The following is a 26,766-nucleotide window of genomic DNA, read 5'->3' on the forward strand; positions in this document are numbered from 1 at the left end:
CATGAGAATAATTTAGTTTTCTCCCTCATCCTTGGTATAATCTTCTGATTTTCATCTGAATTTCCACCACAGAGCTCCAAAATATACGAACAGTTACGCCATTTCATTTGCATTTTGCACGTGAAACTATCGATTTGTCTCTCTCTCTTTACACTTGTGACCCCCGCGAGGCCTTTCCAGCATCCACAAATGTAGCTGTGGGTGAATATAGAAGTTCAAAAGACATTCGGGCACGACGCCTCAGAGGCTGCCACCCCCTAATCGGATCCCTGGTATCGATTTAATATCAACAACAGATGAGTAATTGTTCACTCATTTCTGCAATTAAGCATGAGGTTGTTCTACAAATTGGAACAAACACACACAACACATCTCGAAAGGCTATTGCTTTTGGTTTCATTGGGTCACACCATATAGATCAATTAATTGAATTGCAAAGAATGATTAGAGAAATAAGCTCACTGTATGGAGCTTTTTGCGATTTTTTTTTCATTGTGTGAATTTAGCTTTGAAAAAGAAATTTATTCGTTTTAATGCTCTAATTATGTGGAGAAAAATTTGAAGAGATAAAAAGCATTAAAGAAATACCAAAAAGTATTTAAAAATTGAATAATTAAATATTTTTTGTATCAAGAAAACATTAAAATGAATAAACTTTTTTCTAAAATATATAAGAAATGGCAAGACTCCCGAAAAATATTATCAAGTGTTCCTTCGCCCCATTAAACGTTTAAATGGTTATATGAGTTAATAGTACGTCTTCTCGTCTTACTACATATATACATATGAAATACAAGATTATGGTTTTAGTGTTATTATCACTAATTAATTCCCTTTTAGGTTCAAGTGGAATTTGATTGCATTGGAAATTGCGAGAGGCTGTAATACCTTCAAAATGTGGTCAATCACTTTGACACCTGTCGGGCTCAATTTCTGCCACCAAAACCACCTACGCCCTTCGATGGCATCATAAAGTTCCGCACATGAAGTTCCTGTGGCAAATACAACTACCCCCTCTTCTTCACCCATCCCAAATTGAGCTTTTGCTCAATTAATATCCAACTTCCTTTCCCCCAAAATGAGAGTCTCTTTCGAAGCTCCAGTGCGAGCTTTAATTAAAATTATATGTACAACATGCGGAATTTATTAATGTTTTACAGAAAGTACTAAAGTTGCAATAAACACTAATCTTTTGCCGTCTAACACTGTGAAATATTTGGGTATACTCTTCGCCCTACGAATACCTATTGACATGATTTACCGCAGAGTATCTTGTGAGCTCTCCTTTACATCCCCTATAATTGGATCTCAATGGTGTGAAAAGTCGATGCGGGAGACGTTCCATCTCCGAGTGTGGATTATATCGCGAGGAAAAATTTTTGAGAGCAATGAATCGATTCGCAAAATTCACTTTATGTGCTCCCAGGAGATTTACGAGCCGGGTATGTTTGCATTTTCAGCGAGAAATCCTCACGGTATCCCTACCACCCCCGCTCCCGCAGCAGCCCTTGCCTAGCTACCCTTCAAAAGGAGAAGCATTGATAGAGGAAAGAAAAAATTTGGAGTCTGATATGGCAATTTCCATAAATTTAAGCTTTAATATACATACAACATGGCTCTATGCTTCACATCCATGCATGCAATCCATCTCGGAAAATAGAACATCAGTTGCAACGAAAGTCGTTGCAATTTCCTCCTTAGGACGCTGTATTTACTATCGCAGCAAAGCAATAAGCGATTCTGGAACTTGCAGTTATGGGAGAATTTATTTTAAGAAATTTCCCATAGCTGGCATAAACAGTTGTGCTTTATTTTAATTTTCACAAACCATTGAACAGGGGAAATGTTAGGGAAATTGATTGGTATGCGCACAACTTTTGAACAATTTCATGCAGTTGGAGGAATATAACGACATTTCAAATTTAAAATATATTTTTTTGTACAGTAGAAGCTCTCTATTCTATCGATCGATAGAATAAATTAAAATGATTTTATTAAAATTGAAAGAGACTGTGTTTTCTAAAGAATTTTTTTTAAGAATATTTCTGATTAATTTAAATGTAAATTTTATTGAATAAAAAATCTCAACATCTTTGCAACTCTTTAGCATTAAGGAAAACTATAGGAGTTGTCTGATAAATCATTATATAATTATAGAGAATTAAATTCCTTTGCAAAGGATAATCTTTGCCAGAGATGCAGTAATGATTAATTTGGACGATTATTAAATTTTTCCTGGATTCAGGCAATTTTTCACACAATGCAATAACCTCTTTCTCTGCCTTTTTTCAACCCCTCCCCGTCCCGCACTTTGCTCTTTAGAAAGAAATCCGACAGTAGACCCCCACTGCATTGATGAATCGTCACTCGTTTCGAGTTGAAGAAAGTCCTTCACATCCGACTGTGAGGAGTTCTTATGGCTAATTTCCGGTCTCTCCATTCGTATCACGCTATCTGTGCCAGGAAATTGATCACATTTTGTGGAATCAAACACGAAAAGGCACTCGACTGATGCTCAATGGGAAAATTCTAAAAAAAGACGACCCTGTAGACATCCCTTTAACAACCCCCATCTGGATTGAAAAATGTCCCTTCTCTGCGCTACATAAATTAAACTTCCTCAAATTGTTCGTTCTGCACAAAACTACAAAAAAGCTCTTACATAAAAAGCAAAAAAAAGTGTTTAAAAAAATCAATGAAAAGCCCTTTAATTGGTTTAAATAATTCCCAATAATAAATCATTTTGGGATGGTTTTCCGTTGAATGGGTGCAAAATAAATGAATGCAAATAATTCAGTGAGAATGATAATGCATAAAAATATACATATTTTATATATAAAGTTAGAAGCTTTTCATCATTGAAGCAGAATACCCCATTAATAACCATAAAAGGGTATTAATTCAATACTTATAGTCATTTACAATGCATTTAATTTATCATAAATTACATTGTAATTCTGTTTTTGTTTATAAATATTCAATACACATAATTATGCAAATATTTTTTCAAGAGAGCTTTTATACCACAACACTTCTGTGAAAACTTCTGGGAAATTCAATTAAATTTAAAGCCAGGAATTTTTTGTAAGACTTTCAATTTATTTTGCGACAAAAGAAAATAAATAAATTATAATTAGTTGGTGTTCCACTTCGTGGCCAACACCAAGTATTGTAATCGTCGGAAAAACCGACCACCTCAGATCGGGCTCAAACTTGGTATGAGCACGTTTCAGACAACCCACGTTCCAAAAATGGTGGTGGAAAATTTTTGATCCGGCCGGCCTGCCGTCCTGCCGGCCTGCCGGCCGGTGCGATATATTTTGCCTTATAGCTAGAGAACGGTAACAGATAGAGACTTCCGGTTTGAAGTTTTATATAGAAATGTGGGTGTAAAATTTCATTTTTTCGCATTTTTAAAATCCAAGATGGCCGCCGTCCGCCATTCTGAACTACTGTCAACCACTTCCCTTACAGCTAGAGGTCTGAAATTTTAGTATGTTGTAGAGCTCAGTGAGGCATTTTCATCAATAATTCATACTTGAAAATCGGTCAAGCGGTTTAGCAAATATGGCGGCCTAAAGCAAAAAGTGTTTTTTCGATATATCTCGAGAACGGCTTGACCGATTTTGACCATCTTGGTATCAAATGAAAGGTATTGCGAAGCCCTACAACTGTCTAGAACATTTCAAGTTTCAAAAACATCCGCAAGAGGCGCGAAAATCAAAAACAAAAATTGCCTAACTTTAAGGGGCAATATCTCCGAATCCCCATTATCGATTTCTTTTAAATTTTGATATGTTGTAGCCTGACTCAATATCTTTCACCAGTCCAAAAATGAAGAAAATCTATGTCGCCGTTTAGAAGATATACCCATTTGAAAAATTCTTGAATTTGAAAAGTTCTAAGAGCCATATCTCTTGAACCGCTTGTCCGATTTCGCTCAACTTGGTATCAAATTAAAGGTTTTGCATTTCTCTATAACTTTCTAGAACACTAGAAACATCTAGAACCATTTCTTGAGGACGAAAAATGCGAAAAACTGTTTTAGTAAAACAAAAAGCCGCCATTTTGTGTTCTAGAGGTGACCTTGAAATGTATCAAAATTTATCCCATATTCTAGCTTATTTTAAGACCTTTCCATAACTAGTCAAGAAGTTACTGTAGGTGTTATAGAACCAGAGATATGACAATTTTTTTGCATCAAATTACTGAATTTCACGAAAAAAAATCAACTTTGCCTACTAATTCTGCTCACAAATCGCATTACAACGCATAAACAAACTTTTACACGTTGTGGGACACCAACTCTTATAACTGGACGCGTTATGATTGACTTTCTCTTATGAATAGCCCCTCAAGAACATTTTTCTCTCTCTAAGAATCTCTTGCTTATCTGTCTCTCTTTCTCTCTGTGATCTATAAAAAGACATAACCAGACGCGTATTGGGCTTCTCGCAATGTACCTCACCACTTTATATTGGCCAAATTAAAATTTCTCACAGCATCTATGCGCTGCTGTAAATTCGCACACAGTGAAAATGCATTGGAAAACATTCTATCTTGGCACGGTTGTTTGCCATCTCTTTCGCATGGTGGCAAGTCGTGAAAATTCGCGAAAATCATTGCAGTGTGAATTGTTAATTGTGCCCCGTCAGTTCGATTTTCACGTGCGCGAGTAAAAAAGAAAATAAATATGCTGAGGAGTATCGTTACAGACTTACCTGCATTCTGCAGAAGTGCTAACAATGTAAAGATATCTGGATGGGGGGTTGTTTTGTGTTGCAAAATCGCCTGAAATTCTTCATTGAAAAATCTTTTTTTCTCTCTCTTTAGGTAGCTCCCAAGATATCGAGACATTATGCAACAGAAGCGACATTCAAGATTATGGTGAGTGTGTATCAAACACGAATTCGGGTTGTTTCTTGCGTGATCATCTGATCGTGACATTCCGCTTTGGCGTCTATTGCAAAACATTCAACTTTGAAGATTTTCATTTGGTGGGAAAAATTCGATGTAATGTGGTCAGAATATGGGTTGTCTGTGAGATGATTGGTCTTTGAGGAAATGGTCATCAATCATAGATGATGCGAACAATCTCAGTCAGACCGATTATTGCCCCCCGATGACTTGAAGAATTTTTATTTACCAAACGGATTGAAAAGTCACTTGAAAAGCTTTTTAAATATATTTTTAAAAGCTTTTTAAAATGAAAGATAAAAACTTTGAAAATGTTGTTAATTCTATGTTGGCAAAACATAATTCAGAAATTCAGAAATTATTTAAATAGAGAGAGCATCAAAATTATTCCTTCAATATGTATAGTACATACATATAATCATTTTATAAACAATTTACAGACAAATTAGCACTGATATTTTAATAATTGCTTGTCAAACTATTTTCTAATTATTCCTTTTGTTTAGCTATTGCCATTCAAATAGGCAAAATGTTTTATGGAATATTTATTATTTGGTATGCAAAATATTTGATCATCAGGGTTTATCATGAGCTCTTTCACTCCCATCCACCCCGCTGAAAATCATTCACTGTGTGGTGCGAGAAAGTGGATGAAGGGGGTTGTTTATTGGCAAATAAACATTTTGCGCCATCCATATAAAATTCCTGTCACAGAGGAAAAATTTTTGCCCGAAACTGTCTGTGCGTGGAAAATGGGATATATAGAAAATCCCACAGGAAGGGGAATGATTTTTTTTTGTGGGGTGGAATGTGCGATTTTGTGTAACTCTCCACCACACTCTTTCGTTTCGTTGGCAGCCATATCGTCTTCACAAGTTCCAAAGTGGTCCCAAGGAGGAAGCAACTGTGACTCGCGACGATGCCATAAAAATGTACAAGAATATGCAAACGATAAGGCGCATCGAGACGGCGGCTGGGAATCTCTACAAGGAGAAAATTGTCCGTGGCTTCTGTCATTTGTACTCAGGACAGGAAGCTTGTGCTGTTGGTGAGTCCTCTTTCCCTTTAAAACGTTCGCAAGCAATGATGCCTTGCTGAGGGGGGTGGGTGGAAAAGAATAGCACATACGGGAGGTTGGCAAAACACATTCACGGCGCATATTGAAAATTTATGTCTCATCGTCTTGCATTCTGCATAATGTAGTCCACTTAAAATTCCACCATCTCGCATGCACATGATGAATTTTTCTCACGACGAAACTCCGAAATAGAATTGAATTTGAAATTTTCATGGAGGCCAAGTCCTTGTGAAAAATTCTCCTCGGGCACACCAAAAGTGGAGACGCCGGGTGGTGGCATATGTATGTGACCAGGTACCTCCACTTTGCTACGTGATGAAGATTTTCCATCCCAGATTTACCTTTTGCACGAAGTGAACATTTTTTTCCCACAACCAACCTTCTTTCCATCCACCCACAGGGATACAATAACGGGTGATTTGTGCCGGAAAATCATGAATTATGCAGAAAATTTTCCATGTAAAACGTATATAAAAAAAAGACTTTTGTTCTTTCGAAAAATGATTAGTTGCACTACAAATTGTACAAAATAAAAGTGTCAAAGAGATTAATGCTAATTTCTCCATGATTTTCAGCCTATAGAAATTGTATTCTTGCACAAGAATTTGTTTCCTGTATGCCTTGGCCTGTTCTTGAAATTAATTTAAACTTTGAATAGAAATATATTTTCTCAGTCAAAGTTTCAATTAGTTCTCTTTCAATCAAAGATTCAATAACTTTATTGGGAGTTCAATGAAGAGCAGGAAAAGTTACAAAACTAAGGCAAAATATTACCAAGAGTTGTAATTTAATTACAGAAAAAGTATCTATTTTATAAAGTAGGTATTTCTCTTTTATTATTTTTAAAGAAATTCTATGTTTCTTCTATTTTTTATGAGATTTTTATATTTAAATTAAATTTAAAACCTTTTTTTAAGCTCTAAAATTTTGAAATAATGTTCCAAGAAAATTATAATAATTTCTAAAATTTAAAAATATTTTTTTCCTAATTTTAAGATTCTTTTTTATATTTCTATTTACCCAGGAATGCGTTCCGCAATGAGGCCAGCCGATTGCATAATCTCTGCCTATCGCGTCCACGGCTGGACGTATTTGATGGGTGTCTCCATAGCTGGAGTCCTGTGCGAACTAACAGGACGCAAGACAGGATGTGCCCGTGGCAAGGGTGGCTCAATGCACATGTACAGCAAGAACTTCTACGGTGGCAATGGGATTGTAGGAGCACAAATTCCCCTCGGAGCTGGCGTAGCTCTGGCCAATAAGTACAAAGGAAATGGTGGTGTGTGCTTTGCCCTCTACGGCGACGGAGCTTCCAATCAGGGTCAAGTTTTTGAGGCCTACAACATGAGCCACCTGTGGAAAGTCCCGTGTATTTTTGTCTGCGAGAACAATGGCTACGGCATGGGAACAAGTGCTGAGAGATCTTCCTCAAACACCGCATACTACACACGTGGTGATGCCCTTCCTGGGATCTGGGTTGATGGGATGGATGTTCTTGCTGTAAGAGAGGCTACGCAGTTTGCAATTGATTATGCCACAAAGACGGGACCACTAGTGATGGAAGTCTTCACATACCGCTACTCCGGACATTCAATGTCCGATCCGGGAACGAGCTATCGCACAAGGGATGAGGTTCAGGAGGTGCGACAGACAAAAGATCCAATTATGCTGTTCAAGAATAAAATCACCGAGTCAGGATTAGTGTCGGCAGATGAGATAAAAGTAAGTATATAGAGATGCCACGCCAAACTCCCCTGATAGGGAGCTTAAATTGAACCAATTAGGATGATATTTTAAGCAAATCCACCCACGTCTGCATCAGCAAGATGTTTCCATGTCAATTTGTAAGACATTTCCAACCCTCCTTGTCGATGTCTTTTGCAGAAATTCGACGCCGAAATCAAGAAGGAGGTTGATGCTGCCACCGCCCTTTCAAAATCCGACACCGAAATCGAACTCAAGGAGCTCACCACAGACATCTATTCGGCCAACATTGAGCCCAAAGTACGCGGCACCCACGTGAATCAGCAATTCCCCCATGCATCCCTCAAGAGAGCCGTCAACTTGTAAAAGGGACATGGACGCCGCAGTTCCCTCCCATGAAAATTTCTTCTCACCAACATGTTAATTAAATTTTCTTGTTAACATATACAAATACAACTCCTCTATGTACATAGTGGAAGCTTGCCAGAGGAGAGTGATGTTTACAATTTTGGTGAGTCTAAATAGAGAGCATGAGTGCCGGAGACTTAGAAATTGTTGGGGTTTGATTTACAGTCGGGTGAGTGTCTTGGCACAACAGGCAGAATTAAAGATTGACTCCTTGTTAAGCTTGGACGTCGGTTGGAGTTTGCATCTGGCAGGAGGACGTGGCGTCGTCTTGAAGCTGTGCTGCGACTGCTGCAATTCCTTGTAACCTTATTGGCGGGAAAAAAGCCTCTTTTAGTTCAAAATCTAAATTATTTTATAAGAAAAAAAGGTGCTTACCTGTTGTCCTGCCCGTGGCATGTTGAATAGATCAACATCCGATGGGGTTATTGATGGCCGTGGAACAAGGGAGATAGATGGACCACGGCTACGGGCTGCAGGGGGTCCATTGCCTCCACCATGGCTGCTCTTTCGTCGAAAGCTCTGATCCACCGTACCCCGGGTAGCATAGCGCGAAAATCGCGATGATATGGTGCCCTACAAATAAAACTATCTATTCAAAAGCTCCCGAAGCTTCCAAAGCTCATTGTATAGTTTACTTGTCTTTTGGGTCGTCGGCTGAGAAGATGTGCCACTGTTGCGCGATATTTGGCCGAAAAAGCGCAATAGAGCAAAAAATTGCAGGCTGCATTCATCGTCACGAGGAAATTTAGGATGTTGCCCATTGCTGAAAGATTTTTTTTTAAATATTTTATTAAAGATTTTTCTTTTTATTTTGGAAGAAAAATAATTAAGTAGACGATTCAAAGGGAAAGTTAGCATTAAATTATTTTCTTAATGAAAATTTTATCTTCAACTTATTATTTAAAGAGATTCAGAAGAATTCTAAATTATTTCTTCAGCTGCTTTTAAGACACTCTTTCGGGAAATTTTCTCCTAGTTCTTTCTATCTTTCAAGGTAAAATTCTGTGAAAAAAATAAACATCTTACCCAAAATAAAATTAACTGAGCGTGGATCGTTATTCTCTGGTGCCCAGGATGTGTAAATGAGGAAAATAGCCGTTGGTGTTTGGCAGACAAGGAAGAGAAGTACAACCGCAATAAGAGTCACCGTCACTTTATTCTCTTGACTTGTGGAAGTATCTCCCTGTGGGATGAAAAAAAAAGAAGAAAAATCTATTAATGTGCCAAATAATCCACCCTCGTGGATCAATAGTGGAGCAAAAGGTGCTACACCTTCCTACCTGGCGGGTATTTGTCATTTTGTGGCGATTCTTGTGTGACCGATGAACGGCCGCAATGAGGAAGCAATTGAACGTGGCAAGGAGGATGAGTGGTAAGAAGGTGAAGAGTACGGATGTCATGATGTAGAAAATGGTCCGGTACGTGGTATTCTTCCCTAGTTCCGATGGAATGGCTCTGAAGTAGATTTCCTATGTGAATAATGCAATTTGTAGAAGATTTTCCACACATACATGTGGTAGAAGATTTTCCACACATTACGTGGCCCAATGCCCAACTGAGTCTTAACTCACCACAACACAAATATCGTCTTTTGAAGTGCTGTTGGTCTCCACAGCAATTTCCTCCGTCTCATTCCCGGCATTGAGCTCATAATCCAGATTATCGATTGTCGCCACGGCATCCCCATACATTGCATCCAGGGACGATAGCAATCGCATTGTGGTGACTTCCACTTCCTCACTCTGTGGCGTGGCATCTGATGTGGTGTTGCCCTCAGGGGGGAGGCATAACTCCTTCGAAATGCCATTGACGCGCCTCTCCGTTGTGGCCAGCTGATATTCAAAGGATGTTGTTCCAGTTAGGAGGAAGCAAAGCACCACCACAACTTTACATTCCCCAAATGCAAGAAAGGAAATTAAATCTTATACATACTTTGGTGATTTTGGGTGGATTGTCTGTTAATAACTTAAGTGAAAGCCTTTGAGCTTAATTGGATTAGTATTTAAAGGTTCCTTTAAGAGGATATTTGCTTTATCCTAAATCATCTTGAAAGGATATGAGCTTATTCACAACACATAGCATTTACATCCTTTGCATAATTTTGAAGAAATCATTAAATTTTCAGAAATTAAAGGGAAAATTCAATGGAATTAAATTATATTGGAAATTAGAATTAGTCACGGTACTGTTGAGGGTTGAAATAAATACATACATAAGTCCTTAATGTCCTTAATTTTGTATTAGAAATATTTTTAAATATTCCAAACAACGACCTAATATATACACACACATCGTATCGACCTACATATATATCTAAAATTAATGCATAAAAGCTTTTTTGTTTTAATTATGAAATTAATGGAAAGTTTAATTAAGGAGTAATTATAATTGAGCAATTATGTTCCCACAAAATAAATCAAATATTTTTCAATATAGTCCCATTAATAAATAAAACATGACAATAAAATTTAAATTCTACCTATTTAGTTTTAAAAATTCCAATTAATTTTCATAAATTATGCAAAATTATTATTTTTTTTATTTGCTGAATAGGTTTTTATTCCAATTTCCGGCAAAACTTCTTCTGAGGATTCATTACCGTACAAACAATACATTCCTAATTTCAAAGACATTATCTATATAATAAAGAAAGGTCTGTTTGTTGGTAATCTTCGTGTCTGTACAGCTATACAAATCTACACCGTTTAACCGATCGTGATGAAATTTGGTACAGAGGCCCCTTATATCAGGCGCTTTCGAGTGGCCGTATCCATTTTCCCCCCAAAGCCCCCCTTCAGGTAGCCCCCATATAACTCTCATGCATTTTTCGCGAATTTTTGAATTTGGCGCCCGAAATGTTGTATGAAAATGATTTCTTCTCTTTGCAAAATTTTTCCTTTTGTGTTCGATGAGTGCTCTCCATCTATCTATATAATAAAGAAAGGTCTGTTTGTTGGTAATCTTCGTGTCTGTACAGCTATACAAATCTACACCGTTTAACCGATCGTGATGAAATTTGGTACAGAGGCCCCTTATATCAGGCGCTTTCGAGTGGCCGTATCCATTTTCCCCCCAAAGCCCCCCTTCAGGTAGCCCCCATATAACTCTCATGCATTTTTCGCGAATTTTTGAATTTGGCGCCCGAAATGTTGTATGAAAATGATTTCTTCTCTTTGCAAAATTTTTCCTTTTGTGTTCGATGAGTGCTCTCCATCTATATAATAAAGAAAGGTCTGTTTGTTGGTAATCTTCGTGTCTGTACAGCTATACAAATCTACACCGTTTAACCGATCGTGATGAAATTTGGTACAGAGGCCCCTTATATCAGGCGCTTTCGAGTGGCCGTATCCATTTTCCCCCCAAAGCCCCCCTTCAGGTAGCCCCCATATAACTCTCATGCATTTTTCGCGAATTTTTGAATTTGGCGCCCGAAATGTTGTATGAAAATGATTTCTTCTCTTTGCAAAATTTTTCCTTTTGTGTTCGATGAGTGCTCTCCATCTATCTATATAATAAAGAAAGGTCTGTTTGTTGGTAATCTTCGTGTCTGTACAGCTATACAAATCTACACCGTTTGACCGATCGTGATGAAATTTGGTACAGAGGCCCCTTATATCAGGCGCTTTCGAGTGGCCGTATTCATTTTCCCCCCAAAGCCCCCCTTCAGGTAGCCCTCATATAACTCTCATGCATTTTTCGCGAATTTTTGAATTTGTCGCCCGAAATGTTGTATGAAAATGATTTCTTCTCTTTGCAATTTTTTTGGGGTTGATGAGTAACCCCAATCTACGTATAAATTATCACAATTTTTTTCTCTCTAAAATTTGCGCGAAGCGCAAAACCCCCCGCGAAGCGGGGCGAGGAAAATTGGAGCGAAGCGACAATTTACCTCGTTAAGGAATAAATATATAGCTTTCTCTGCATTATGTTCAACTACTTGGCAACAATGGTGAGGTCAATTGAACTTTCTCAAGCAAGACAGCCATTGATTGAGAGATTTTTGGGAGTTATGGAGAGAATTTCGAGAGTACGATAGTTTCACATTATTAGCAGTAAAATTTACCTCCTATTGAAGCATATCCTACCAATTGGTGCCATCGTAAAATTCAACCTATAAACCCCCTCAGAGAGGTCTTACCAGTGCACGTTTAGTGCAATGAGTGATAGTGGCTATAAATCTATTCTCTCATAATTGCCATGGGGATGTTCCCCAACGCATACATAGAGAGATTCTACACGCTAGAGGGGGTTGAAAGTGAGTAAAGCTCTTGCTATCACTCTATCATGATATCCAAAATTATATATAACTATAATAGAGAGATATGTAATATATTATGCGTTATGTATGCAAAGGTAATACATAATAGACATATTTATTTAAGCAAATCAGCAAAGGTGAATGGATTAGCCGTATATACTACGTAGGGGGGCTACATGTGCAATTTAAAGTGAGTAGAAATCACATGAGATTGAAGTGTTTAGATTAGTAATTCCATTTTAGGATATAATGATTGCAAGGGAGAAGAGACGAATGGATTAATTTAGCAAGATCAACGCAATTGAAATCATGCACAAACAATTTCATTAATGATAAATGATGTGTGCCAGGGGATGAACGCCCATTGAGGGGTTGGGCGGGCGATGGGGGTGGCAGGAGTGGGAGGGGGTGGAAATGGATTGGCTTTGTGAATTAATGCTGTGACTTAGGGGTTTTGGCTACTAATAGGGCTTTCAGTGCTTACTATCGGCGGCAAATAAAGCGAATTACCGGCGATGACCCGCTTGGCCCGTGACTCCGTACACAGAATTTGACCCCGAATTGGATGACAAACAGCAATGTAGCGCTCAATGGTGAAGCTGACGGTCAAATAAATGGATGAATACGCTGCAATGGGACAGTGGGTGGTTTGAGGTTTTATTTTTTTTTCAACAATTCCAGTCATGGTAAGAGAAAAGTTTTCCAATATAATATCACATGGTGTGCATTGTTATACTTACACGATGCATCGCAGAACCAATGCGACAGCCCATACGTCCTCCAGTAGAGCTCGTATTTTGCCCGATGGATGTTGGGGTAGTGCTGCAGCGAGAGGATGAAGTTGAACAGGAGGAAGACCATATCGGCCAACGCTAGTGCAGTTAAGTAAACATTTGTTGAGCATCTCATTCGCCTCCTGCACACGAAAACCATATACAATTTATTTTTATTGTTTCCAATTTATACCATCAAAGACAATCCAACATTGAGGCAAACAATCTGCCAATGATGTGGGTGGACACAGCGGTCTCGGAATCTTTGGGATTAAGTTTATAACCACACAGACATACCGAGGAAACTTCCTCAATCCCCATTCTGTGTTTTCCCCACCCCCAACCCCCAACACTGGCAATGAGGAATGTGTGAGCTTTTGGGGGTTTGGGGGGGGGGGGAGTTTCTTGCAAGAAGACGTCATCCTATTTGATGAATCTTCTCTTGTGCAAGAAACTTCCACCCCATAGAATGCTTTTATACACCGAAATAATGCTCACAGGTATGTTCCACTGTGTGGAATATTTCCGCAAACCATCCTCGAGTTGGTAATCTTCTAAATTAAATTTCATAAACAAGAAAATTACTTTGGTGTAGCGCATTCTCTTCACATACTTGCAGCTGCACACCAAAAAGGAAATTATTATTAACAAAAAATAATTTAATTCCCAAACCAAAAGGTTTTTTGGGGGTTTGTTTTGCGATTTTATTTCTCCCTCCATCTCAAACTAACATGAAGTACCTCAATGAAAATTTATACATTGCAAAATCTTTTGAATTTTCCTTGAATTTTCCAAAGTCTTTGGGTTTCCGGGAATTCTCTTCTCAAATTTCATAATGAATACACACAGTCAGAAGCATTTTAAAGACTTTGAACTTTTACTGAAAATTGAAGCTTTTAATGAGAAAGTTCAGAGTCATTTTAGCTACTAAATGCTCTCAGGAAAATTAACCTTCTGTATTCGATTTTATTTGCTTTATTTCAAGTTTTTTAATATTGTTATTTAAAAGAATTTGTAAAGGTTATTTTTCTTTTGAAAATTTTAGTTGGAACTCCTTGTGAAAAAGAGCTTTTTATGCTATTTTTATGCCCTCAAAGCCATCAAAGAAAATTCTTAAAAATTAAAGAAGTTAAAGCGCAAAACTATCGTAATTTTCAAGAAACTTCCACTACACCTAATCTAGCAAACATAAAACATAAAACATAAATAAGTATGTATATAGTGTAAGTTACCTAGTGAGAACGATAACAGTGACGAAATTGCCGAGAACTCCAATGATAACGACACATGGCACTAGAATGCGTTGGAAGCAGTACCTCAGCGACTTGAGGGTGTCATCTTCCATGGTTGGTTTGGCTGAAATTGAAAAGATTTCTTCAACCACCTTCCAGGGTAAATATACAGTGACATTCTATCAATTCCTCGTAAACACTCCACGTTGAGAGTACAAAAAAAGCTCCTTCTGCCAGCTGAACGTGTGGGGAGCCACGTAGTTTTTTTTTGCTAAGAGGTTTCCACCTCACTGTGCTGCACACATGTCGAAAATCCGGGTACTACAATTTTTAATAGCTGCTACCCCGCCCCACTTGTTAGGTACTCAACCATTGTCCGGATACGTCGGAGGTTTTTCAGGAGCTTTTTTTTTGCCCTTCCGCGCCGTGTGCTTTATTATTGTTTTCCACCTCCCCCATTGTCGCTCTTAAGCACAAAACTCACAGCTTTTATGCTCCCATATGCCCATCCCTTTTGTCATATATGTATGTAGCATACAGCCAACATATGGTGGTGACATGTACGTACAATACTTGTGAATGTCCTATGGAGTATTTAAAGTCCATATACTGTGGTTGATATACCAAATTCACATACACCAACTATATACATATGCCCCCTCAATGGTGAGCCATCGCGGAAAAGGGCTTACACAACTTTTTGAGGCGAACTCTCGTTTCCTTTCCCACTCTTTTTCGTGGTACTCATCACACACAGAATGGAGATGCCAACTTTTCAGCAACCCCTAAAGCTTGGGGGGTGGTAATGTGAGATCCATTCTGTGGTGCCCTGAACTACACCCGAGGATCCCCATGTGGTTGCCGGAGATATAGATAGTTTTTAAGTGAGGCCAGCACCCCCACATATGTAACTCTTTGACACTCGGTGAAATTTTATTACAGCATTAGGGGATGATGGGGGATTTATGGTTTAAAGAGAAAATTTGTTTAACTACACATCTTTACAGATCCTAAATATAAGTCAGTAAGCGAGAAGAAAGAAGTTTTCTATGCTCAAAAATTAAATAGAAAATGCATTTCTCAACCCACAAAAAGTGGAATTACATAAAAAAATTCCAATATTAGTCCCTTCTAAATCATGTTGATTGATGAACATGGCATTTAGTACAATTTGTACACTGACTCTCAATGCCAAAATCTTTCTTAGAGCAGCCACGCGCACTAAAATGCAATTCATCGTGAAGAAGTGTGAATTTAATTAGCGAATAATTTCATTTAATTGTGCTCTAAATTATATTCCAATCTATTTCTCAGTATGAGGCAATACAAATAAATACATTATATTTGGATATTATAGTACGCTAAAAAAAGCTCCGCAATAATCTCACTTGATATGCTCTGGGAGATGGCCAAATGATACAAAATTTTATAACTCAATCAATAAAAATTCTCAACATTTCAAAATTGTTTGGATTTATTCTATTTTATGATGCGATCATATTTATCATCCAATAATATATTATAGCGCCACACATAGTCAATAACGAGGGGCGAATGTTTTTGCAGTGCTTTTCCATGGAAATAACTGAGAAGCGGTCCCACACATTTTGGATTTTAATGGCCAATCATTAAAATCTGAATGAAAATTATATAGAGGCTATTTTTTGTCGATTTAACACTATTCGTGGTGTGCTGAAAATTTTGGCAAATGAAGCACCCCAAATGTGAGTCAAGTGCTCTCTGTAATGCCGAACGAGAATATAATCAAAATGTTGCTTCTCTCTGATTAAATAATTTTGCTATTTTGTTGTAATGTTCGAGGATTGATTGCGTCACACTCTTGGCCGGGGGATTGGACGACAAATCCGGTGGAAATATGCATTCAACAGCTGGTTCCCATCGTAAATTCAGCACACACTTTTCAATATTGACGATATGCCACACAGAGAAAATATTCTCAACCTCTAAACATCCACCACACTGTCTCCTTCTCCCCTTTTTTGCCAAATAATCCGCATGTGAGACGGTACAAAGTATTGTGAAGAAAAGAAAAATATTTTTTTAAGTATCAAACCGATTAAATGATGGAAGGAAAAACAAGAAGGGAATTATTTGGGTGAGATTATGAAAACTGAGTTTATTTTCTCAATCGTTTCGGAAAATTATCCCTTCATGTTGATTGATTGTGCACTGTTGGGAAAATTTGTTAAATCTACAAAAGGTGGGAGAGATGGGAAATTGTGGGAAAACTTGTATAAATAAATTTTTCTTTCTTTCCTCTCTATTTTATTAAAACTATAGTTTTTGTAATTAAGCTTTAAAGAGATTTATTCAGATGAAGATTAGGTCTTATCTTGGAAGGATCTTGAAAATCCCTGAAAAATTATTATAAAACACAATATTATTATCCTTATGTGAAATTTCCAGTGCTTTTTTATCGAATAAAAAATTTTACTTAAAACTTTTTTTCATCCTGTATAAAATCCATATAATAAAATTTAACAAAGAATAAAAATTGTCTCATTTATATTTCATAAAAAAGATCACAATTGACGGAATATTTGAAAATCCACCATTTAAACATTAATTAATAATCTAATTAGCTCTACCAAACTATGTATATATGTATGTAAATCACAGAAAGCTCGCAAACTTTCTTAAGTAGGTATAGCGCATAAATTTGACAAATGATTGACAAACTTCAAGCACGCACAAAAGAGAAATCATCTCCATTAATTTCGTAAAATTAACAAATCACTTTTCTCATAACTTTCCACCCGCATATGAAGCTTTGCCCACTCCCCACACCTCCCTGAAAGTCCATTTGAGTGCGAGAATTTGATACATTTTCTGGCTCAAGACTTATTAATGCTATCTAGAGGCTTACATAAACACCCGAACACACCAAGGCTGATTATCGCTGATGCCGCCTCTAGAGCACAACACTGGGTGCGAGTAAATTTTTCAAACTGATGTGTCTTGTGTTATTTCTGTTCCATTGCGATAAAATTACTATAAACACATTTCCCTCCGAAACATTAAATCCTATACTAATAGAAAATGAATACTTTGCGCCTTATTGCTGTCCAAGTCAATGAGGAAGCCGTAAACTTCACTACGAAGCTCAAGGTTCTGCTTCCGATCATTTGGCATACAACCACACTTAATCACTTTTTGTCACACCTTCTGACACCCCTTTTTGCACTTTGAAGAGAAGAAAAAATTGAAAAGAAAATTTTCCTTTCCTTAAGCACTTTTTTTTTAATTTTCAACAACCTTCACTCGATGCACTTTGAACTTTCAATGATTTTTGCAGAAATTTTTCCTTCGTGAAAGGATGGATTTAAAAAAAAAATGAAAAATGGTCCATTTCTCTGCTGGATTCCGGAGCAGAGATTGCGATTGATCGCGCGCGCCCAATCACGGAGGACGCACCGTGACTGCCATCGAGTTGAGCCCGAAATAAACTTAATGCCGTGGGATCGTTCAACGGGGATAGGACTGCCGCGTGTGAAGAAACCAGAAAAACACCGAGGCGGTGGGATTTTTTTTGTGTGAAAGAAAGAAAAAGCTGGCGAAAGTGGCTTTGAGAAAAATTCTGTGCGGCTCGTGAGTCGAGAGGTCCGTCGGACAGTGGCGAGATCGTCGTGTCTGACTGTGATCTGTGGACGCCAATTTCCACGGAGCACGCGAGACTTTCCGCGAGTTGTGCAGCAAAAGCTGAAATGGCAGGCAATCTTATAATTATAATGTGCTGGCCACGTGCCAAGAACCACCATGTTAGTCAATAAAGAGGAGGTTTGTCCGTCTTGGCGGATCATAATATTTAAATAAACTCCAATTCCGCGCCCAATCGATATCTAATCTTTCGCACAGAGTGAAATTGATCACTGACAAGTGATTAATTAGCATGCCGCCATGTATATAGATAGCGCCAATGTGCAAGTAATTGCATTCTAATGACTCCCGCCGTCATTATATTGCATGATGGGGTCACTGAAGTACATATACGGACTGTGATAGTCAACTCCTTAATTGTTTTTCTTTTTTTCTTGCAAAATTGTGGAAATTCATTTCTCGCGCATAGCAATACATCATTTCACCCAATGAAGCAATGAAGATATCGTGATGCCTTCAACACCATTCACAATCATTTCATTAGCAGGCAATTTATATTTTTAAGCTGTGAAAATTTATTGGAAAAATACGAAAAATTTTCTGAAGGAAATGTAAATTATCGTGGGGCGCTAATAAAATTTGTAAATTGTTCTTGTGCCTTATGCTACCTACGATCAATGGCTCTGATTGTATTTTATAAAATAGGGAAGACTGGGGTTAAGTGAGCAAAAGTATTATTTCGGAAAAATTTAAAGAAAATTCGGGAGTTTTTTTTTACTATCAAAGTATTAATTTATTTTGATTGAAGACCAAAAATATTTTTTTCTCTCTATTCTAAGCTATTGCCGCTAAACTATTTCTAAGTGGTTGTATTATTTTTTTTATCGGTTTTATTACCTTTTCAAACGGTTGAATTACTTTTTTTTAACGGTTGTATTACTTTTTTGGAGGCTCTAGTACTTTTTGAACAGCTGTATTGCTCTTCTAAGTGGTTGTAATACTTTTTTATCGGTTGTATTACTTTTAGAGAATTTTGAATTGTTGTTTGAAAATGATTTCTTGATGATCTTTGTTTTAAAATTGATAATTTTAAAGATTAAAAAAAAGTGTGATAATTTTTTGGAAAAATGTAATTTTTCCACCTTCTAGGTTGTTACTGAAAATGCTTTTGATACATAATATTGAGCTTTAAAAGGGGTCTCTTGGGAAAGCTGTTAGAATTGAGCTTTAATTTTCCACTAAATGAAATAATTTCCAATGGCTAAAAATTAGGAAATAAAACAGAATAGACTTAACATTTAAAAGAAAATTTTGTACATTTCCTGGCGTTTTTCCGGAAAATAACCACACTTATCTTGAATATTGGACAATATTCTAAAATATATAAATATACATATATAAGTACAATGATGGTCCAGCAGAGTAAAGGGAATGTACTGGTAAGTTTCACTTACGGGCTGTGATTCTTCCTTCAGATGACAGTCCAAGTGTGGTGAAAATTGAGGTGGATAAATTTTTAGGAATGGCTTTCTCACGCAACGAATCACAGCCAACGCGTATGAGTAAGCCCTTCCCCAGAATTTACACGCGTTGGCTGTGATTCGATGCGTGAGAAAGCCATTCCTAAAAATTTATCCACCTCAATTTTCACCACACTTGGACTGTCATCTGAAGGAAGAATCACAGCCCGTAAGTGAAACTTACCAGTACATTCCCTTTACTCTGCTGGACCATCATTGTACTTATATATGTATATTTATATATTTTTATATTTTTTATGTATAAAAAAGGCGCCCCGCTTCGCGGGGCGCCAATTAGTTTGTTTAAAATATATGTGAATAGGTGAAAGTAATTGTTGATGTAACAAAATGGCAGAAGGCGGCCATTTTGAATTTTGAAATTAGTAAAATCTGATAGGTCATGCCCACTATACTTGATGAAACTTCAATCGAAAAGTCTTTATCAAGTACCGTTAAGCCGATATAAGGCAATATTACAACAATCGGTACATATGGAAACCTGTTTTGGTCTATATCTCTGAAACCACGACATAAATTTTTTTTATTTTTTTTTGGTTAAAAGGTGTGCCTATCACCTATAACATACTAAAATTTAATCGAAATCTATCGTCCAGTTTTTGAGATATTAATCGAAAACTGGTCGAAAACTCATCGAAAATTTTGTTTTTGATTGTAGGCCCTCTAGCGGTAACTTTTGAAAGTTCCTATGTATAGATAATTGTAGACCTCATTGAGATCTTTCATTCAAAACCGGTTTGGTCCAAATCGGTCAAGCGGTTTAGGAGTTATAGCCCACTTACGATAGAACTCTATATTTGCTAAACCGCTTGTCCGATTTTTGGAAATGAAGTATCGTTGAAAAGGTCTTAAGGGCCCCTACAACATATTAAAATTTCAGACCTCTAGCTATAATAGAGGCTGAGATATAGCAAAAACAAAATTGAAAAAAATTCAAAATGGCGGATGCAGGGGTGGGGGGCTGAATTTGATATCATAGTTGGACGACTTCCAGTCGATAATTGAACTTTGCCGTTGACCGCAAGTCTCTATCTATTACCGTTCTCTTGTAATTGAGCTCCAAACTACGGCCGGACGGACGGCCGGACGGCCGGAAAAGTTTTTCGGCGCATACGTTTTTTGGAATGTGGGGACCCTAATTCGTGCTCATACCAAGTTTGAGCCCGATCCGACGACCTTGAGTTTTAGAGTGGACACAGAAGCTGTGCTATTCTTTTCTTCGAAAGAATCACAGCTAAAATATTCTTTTCTTCGAAAGAATCACAGCTAAAAAAAAATTGTTTTTTTTTTATTTCCCCCCCAAGCACCCATAGGTCAGCGGAAAATGATTCCATTCGTGACCAACAGTCCAAAATCTTACAAATAGAACATTTAAATACAATTATTTACAAAAAAAAACATGGGGAAGTGCTTGATCAAAAGGCCCTCTATCCACGGAAGAAGAATCCCTTTAACGAAACTCATCATTCCTTCGCTGCACTCCATGGTGGCAAAAAATCCAAGAAACACGTCCTTCCATCCAAGACTACTGCTTCCCGCATTGCTATTCACAGGATCACTGCGACGAATCACAGGACGCTGCTGAGCTTGAGGTGCCTCTGGTGGGCTGATGGTCCTTGCGTTTTTCTGTGTCCTCTCATCGTGGTCTTTGGCCCAGCGAAAATACCTTCCTTCTAGTTCCTCTTGGCATTCTACATGTTTCCTCTTTTCTCTAAGACCCTTTAGCAAGGGCGATCCTCGAACTTTCTCGTCCATCACATCAACTTCCCCAGAGAGATCCGAAAAATTCTCAATTGTTGCCTCCTCATCTCTCGATGCAAGAGCATCAAATCGATTTCTATTCAGTGTATCAGGAAATTCAGTGTCATAGTTTGTCCTTACTTGAACTTTCCTCCGGGCTCCTCCATGTCCCTGATTGCGCTCAGGATTCTGATTGTTACGTGTGTCTGCAGATTGCACATTAGGGGGCTCCACTCGAGCAGGTTGGGCTGGTCGAGCAGCTCTTCTGCGGGCCAAGGAACGATCCACAGCAAGGTCCTTAATTTCTCCCAACTTTGTACATACGTGGTTTTTCTGTGGCAGCAAAAGTTTACAGTTAGGGCAGTTGTATGCTCTATCTGTACACGGAAATGAGCCAGATTCTTCCGTATGAAAAAGTCCACACTTATCACATCTAGGACGACTGCCACAATGAGCCTCAGTGTGCCCAAAGCGGAAGCAAGTCTTGCACTCCATAACCCTTGGGGCAAACGGTTTCACAGGGATTCTGAGCTTATTAACAACCAAAAAGTCCGGGAGAATTGTTCCCTCGAAAATAATTCTCACAAATGGTGTGTTCTTCAGCTGCGAGTCAACCTTTTTCTTAAGGCGAATTGCGTCCAACAACGCGATGACCTCCGAAGATCCGTCAAGTACTCCGTACCCGGCTTCCATGATGTCCTTAATATCCTCACATTCATTCAGAAATATCTTCCCAAACACCTCCGAGCTCTTCGAAGGGATGTACGTGAAAAAATCTTTGCAAAAATCATCATCCCTCACCAACTTATTTGCATCTTCTCTGTTCTTCGCAGAAATCTTAAGCTTGTCTCTGTTGACGGGAAGAATAGACTCCACCGATTCATATTTCTTGAAGATCTTTGCCGAAATTTGCATCACAGCCAAATTGTGTTTCTTTTTGGCTCGAAGATACACAACAAACGGTCCTCTCGCTTGCACACCATATTGTCGAGTTCTTCCGGCTGGTACAGTAGAACCAGTCGCCCCGTTATCATCGTGTAGATCAGAGTGCTCCATTGTCCCACCATCACCAGTGTCAGGGGGATCAAGTTCCTCTCCGTCCTCTCTCATAACTACACACTCTCAGTGCATAAACACTTTCGAGCGTCACTTCAAACAACACTCGTGGCGCATTTGAGTTCTCACTCACACCACTAAACCCACAGAAAAGTTCGTGAAAATTAGGAAAATTCACTATAGTTCAAGACAGATTTCTTGCTAAATATTGTCCAATCACTTTACTAGCTATTCTAGCTCAAAATTTGAAAGAAAACAGCTGAAAATCTAGCCAATAAGCAGAGTGTGAATCCACACCTTCGACTCTCTTGAGACACAGAGTACGACTGGAAAAAAAAAAAAAAAAAAAAAAAAAAATTGTAACACATTTGATTACGACTCTGGGCCATTTCCGATGGAACAAGCATATTTTGAGGCAAATTGTTGGATACTTTTTGAACAGACTCGTGCAACATTTGTGCCTATTTTCTCGCACAAAATGCAAAGGCAGACCAACATTTAATCTTTCCGCAGATATTTTCGTTCTGCAATAATTTGACTTTTTTTCTTCTCATGAAATTTTCACACTATGTTTTCAACTCTGCTGTGTGACATTTTGTCGTCTTTCAGCGCGCGACTTTTCATCTCTCTCTCTGTGCATTGAATTACAACATATTTGCAAGCAAATTGACACTCGTCAATTTGTGAAGATTTTCTGCGAAATTTTACACGTCACCGAACCTCATGAGTCTTTCGCGGGAAAATTGATGAGCAAACTTCCGTGATCTGCACCATGTGCTATTAATCAGATGTTCTCTCCCTCTTCCTCTCTCTCGGTATCCGGAATGAAAAATTCTGATTCAATGAATATATCGCAATTTCCTTAAAGGGGGGATTTTCTGAATTTCTCAAGAGCAAAAGAGAGAGAGTGGGACACATACAATGTTTCCCTGAAGATGCGTTCTTTTTGATAAATTTTCAAGGAGATTTTCTCCCGGTGGCATGTCTTGTGCATCATCGACATTGAACGGAAGTCCCCATAAGATGTGCTACAATGAAAAATTGAATACCACGAGAACTCCAAATGAGTTTTCTCTTACAAAACTTCTTTTGCCCATATACTTTTTTTCTTATCCTTTTGCGCACATAAGAGTGGGAAATGGTTGAAAACGACTGACTCAAGATGAATTTTATTGAAAGTTTTATTTGATTTCTATCTTCTCTGAGCAATTCACCAAGTTTCATTGCACACTAAAAAAAAAGCGAGAAAAATCTTCAAAGGGTGGAGAAAATATAAAAATCTTCAGGAAATATGTCAAGAGAAAAAGAGACGGAATTTAAGAGAAAAAAAATCATTGAAACCGACAATGACGTTGGAGGAAAAGTTTCGTCAGTAATTATACACCAAGTGCAAATATTTACACAGGACTTCTCCACTAAACTTCTTACACAATTTTTTTTACACCACAATGAGATTTGCAACAAAGTTATGCGCGCTGAAAAATCAACGTCATTCTAAAAACTGGGATTTTCCACCGTCTAAGGAAGATTGAAGGATAAAAGTTTGCGAGTCGTCCGTAAGGTACTTTTTCATGGTACTTTTAGCAAAATAACACTGGGCAATTATTTTAATGCATAACTGCCCACATTTTTCAATTATCAACTAATTGCAATTACGTGGAGATTCGCAGGACTTTCCTTGAGAGAATATGCTTTAGGTTGTATAAGGGACACACAATAGGGCGAACCACATAAAAGGAAAATTCCTCCTTTCTTCCAACTGCGTGTATCTTAATTGGATGTAAGCTGATTAAGTGACAAACTCTAAATAATGAGATTCCGACGCTCCTGTGAGAACCTTACAAACAGAAAGTGATGCCCTTTTTTTGTTTTGATGCTTATTTGAAAGACGGCATGTTTTTTCTTACCTAAAAGGAAAATCTTATCGTTTAAGGTCTTTATTTCCATTTAACGTTTCAAGGTAAATGCTTTTCTTTTCATCTTTTCTTCATAAATTGAGGTATAGAGTAAATCTAAATTTTCATTTATTATTTTTCTTTTTTTTACTTCTAAACGAAGAATAAAATTCAGAATAATTCTTTCGAGGCCTCGGAGTTGTTCTTTAAGGGGCTTTCTTATAGTGAAAATTACAAAGAAAATTTTAAGAACTCACTTCACAAACAGCATGAAATTCGTAGTAATTTCATAATTAATTTTTGCATTAAAAAGGGGAAGAATGTGCAAATTGTTTTAATAATATTCCTCAAGAACTATTCAAGAAATCTTTAATCTTCTTTTCATGAAAATTCTTTCATACAAACCATAAAATCTTTCTATGAAACTCCCTCGTTGTTTCTTCAAATAAATCAGTACCAACGGATGAAATTCCATGAGAAAGGCTAATTCCTCCTTAAAATCTTGAACAATATACAACTGGGTGCACCTCTGAGGTTTTCAATTTCCCAAATTATGGCGCAAATTCAAACAATAAAACCCCCACGTGAGTCATAATTGGAAGTTTTTGGATGAAAAGTTTCTCATTTCACATGAAAAGTATCTCTCTCTCAGCCGCTTTGGTAAGATAGTTTTATAATCTCTGATTTGTATGCATTTTTCTCAAGACGAATAACTTATATATTTCATTCCCCTCGCCGGAAGCCTGAGGGCGAGGGGTGCAAGAATGGAAAAGGTGGAATATGCAAAAGAACTGTGCAAATAATAACGTGAGGAAAATTTTCTTCCAACTTATTCTTCAGAACAATATTTACATTGTGTTTCAAGCGAAAAGCTCCGCACTACGAACACGTTTGAGCCTTCCATCGCATACTCTGAAAGAGCCCAAAAGGATGAGAAAGCTCTCTCCCCCGTAAGCCATTTCTCTCTCCTCCGTGTCATATTAATTTCAAATGCAAGCTTATTAAAATTGTTTTCCAACTTTTGAATATGGAACTTTTTTTCTCTTTCTCTCATACCTCACACGTTGTTCCAAAGGCCCTAGAAGGGGACACAAAAATAACAGAGAAGAGGATGGTATGTTTAAGGAAATTTAAGTCGTTACATCTGCATTTTATGGAGACACACGAAAAAAACCATCGTATGGAAGTTTTTCAACTGAATTTTAAATTTAGTTTGACCAGAGAACTCATCTGTCGTCGTTATTATATTTTTTTCCTCGCAGAAAGAGCTTTGAACTCTGCAGAATAAATTTGTTGTAGGGAAACCTTTATAAATTAACTCCAATCCCTAGGCAAATGTGAGCAAATTTCTCTGCACAGATTTTTGTTTCCAAAGTTTTTCTAATTTATTTAAGAAGGCAATTAAGGAGTGGTGTACAGTGCCCTAATATTTTCATTGGTGGATTGCAATGAAAATGTGAAAAAATTAATTAAATTCATAATAAATTTTGTTCTTCACTTGCAGAGAAAATTATTTTCGTTTTTCTCACAATGATGATTTTTTAAAGAAAAAAACACGATTTATAAATTAATTAAAATTTATTTGTTTTCTCTGAATTAGAAAAAAAATTAATGTGATTCTCATTTCTACAAAAATTAAAGCTAAAACAGCTCTGTCAGTGAAGAAATAAAAAGAAACACAGTATAAAGAACATTCAGAACAATAAATAATAATGCATTTTATTCTAGAATTTTATATCACAAACAATTTTTTTCCTTCTACTATTCGAAATAGTAAATCGGATGAATATACAAAAAAGAGATATAAAAAGTTTTCTTTTTAGTTTTTCCGTCGTGCATTGACACAGCAAAGCAATTATCCTTTTTCATCGCAAAAAAAACATCCTCCGAAAACCATTTTTCTCCTTTTCATAATTTTGTTTGGAGAAATTTTGCGTTCTTGTAAGCAATTTGCAATCAACAAGCTTTATATGGTGATATTCAAGAGAGTGGAATTATATGTAATCTGTGTACTTGAAGGTAGTACAAAAGACATGTCTGGTGTGCATAAAGACGGATGATTTATGAAAAAAGTGATTTAGAAGCGCAATTTAACTTTTATTCTTCTCACAGTCGTCCCACATATTCCTCTCTCGCACACCCGGGGAAGGGACACAAAAATATTGTAGATATGTGGGGTGGTGGGTATGGGTTTGGGTGAGTTGTGGGGCTGGGTAGATAAACCCCAAGCTTAAGACATTTTTCTCCCTCTATTCAGCAATGTATGGGGTATGTGATACAAGATGACTCTGAGGGGATTTTTCACCGAGAACGTAAAATTATTTTACGTGCAATTTAGTATAAAGGAAGAGAGATTTACTGACCTCGGAGACATTCACAAATTCCACCCTGTACCTTACCTTTCTCTCCATTTTCCAACCGTGTGACGGAAAAATATGGATAAACACTACAAATTCCGTTGCTCTATAAATAAATCAATCCCCTTAAAGAACGTTCGTTCAATGGGCATTCAATGGGGTGAGAAATTTATTTTGCCGTCCTGCAAATTA

General features: G+C 37.4%; 3 protein-coding genes across 6 annotated transcripts in view; 2 read left to right on the top strand and 1 right to left on the bottom strand.

The window, feature by feature from the left end:
- The window catches only part of LOC129787507 (C2 domain-containing protein 5), a 970,947-nt gene that overhangs the window by 218,065 nt on the left and 726,116 nt on the right, over positions 1-26,766 (top strand). Inside the window, exon 9 of the transcript XR_008750237.1 lies at positions 22,642-22,681. The gene's annotated coding sequence lies outside the window, so the exon portion shown is untranslated. The remainder of the gene's footprint in view (positions 1-22,641; positions 22,682-26,766) is intronic.
- Positions 4,586-8,251, top strand: LOC129787820 (pyruvate dehydrogenase E1 component subunit alpha, mitochondrial-like). Its single transcript, XM_055823625.1, has 5 exons — positions 4,586-4,747; positions 4,834-4,887; positions 5,776-5,965; positions 7,020-7,717; positions 7,880-8,251. Exons 1-5 carry the CDS (start codon positions 4,694-4,696, stop codon positions 8,063-8,065), a joined length of 1,182 nt encoding a protein of 393 aa, XP_055679600.1. The 5' UTR covers positions 4,586-4,693; the 3' UTR covers positions 8,066-8,251.
- LOC129787617 (motilin receptor) lies at positions 8,118-18,077 on the bottom strand. Of its 4 annotated transcripts, none has more exons than XM_055823351.1 (10): positions 17,276-18,077; positions 14,371-14,494; positions 13,106-13,281; positions 12,876-12,992; positions 9,679-9,992; positions 9,388-9,576; positions 9,134-9,290; positions 8,743-8,870; positions 8,483-8,680; positions 8,118-8,412 (listed from the first exon to the last, which is right to left on the bottom strand). In XM_055823351.1, exons 2-10 carry the CDS (start codon positions 14,481-14,483, stop codon positions 8,245-8,247), a joined length of 1,560 nt encoding a protein of 519 aa, XP_055679326.1. In that variant the 5' UTR covers positions 14,484-14,494; positions 17,276-18,077; the 3' UTR covers positions 8,118-8,244. The 4 variants fall into 4 exon arrangements, with proteins under 4 accessions (XP_055679326.1, XP_055679318.1, XP_055679342.1 ...); XM_055823343.1 differs by having other exon boundaries at positions 17,258-18,055; XM_055823367.1 differs by lacking the exon at positions 14,371-14,494 and having other exon boundaries at positions 17,258-18,055.

This window comes from Lutzomyia longipalpis, chromosome 1, assembly GCF_024334085.1.
Source record: "Lutzomyia longipalpis isolate SR_M1_2022 chromosome 1, ASM2433408v1".
Lineage (NCBI taxonomy): Eukaryota > Metazoa > Arthropoda > Insecta > Diptera > Psychodidae > Lutzomyia > Lutzomyia longipalpis.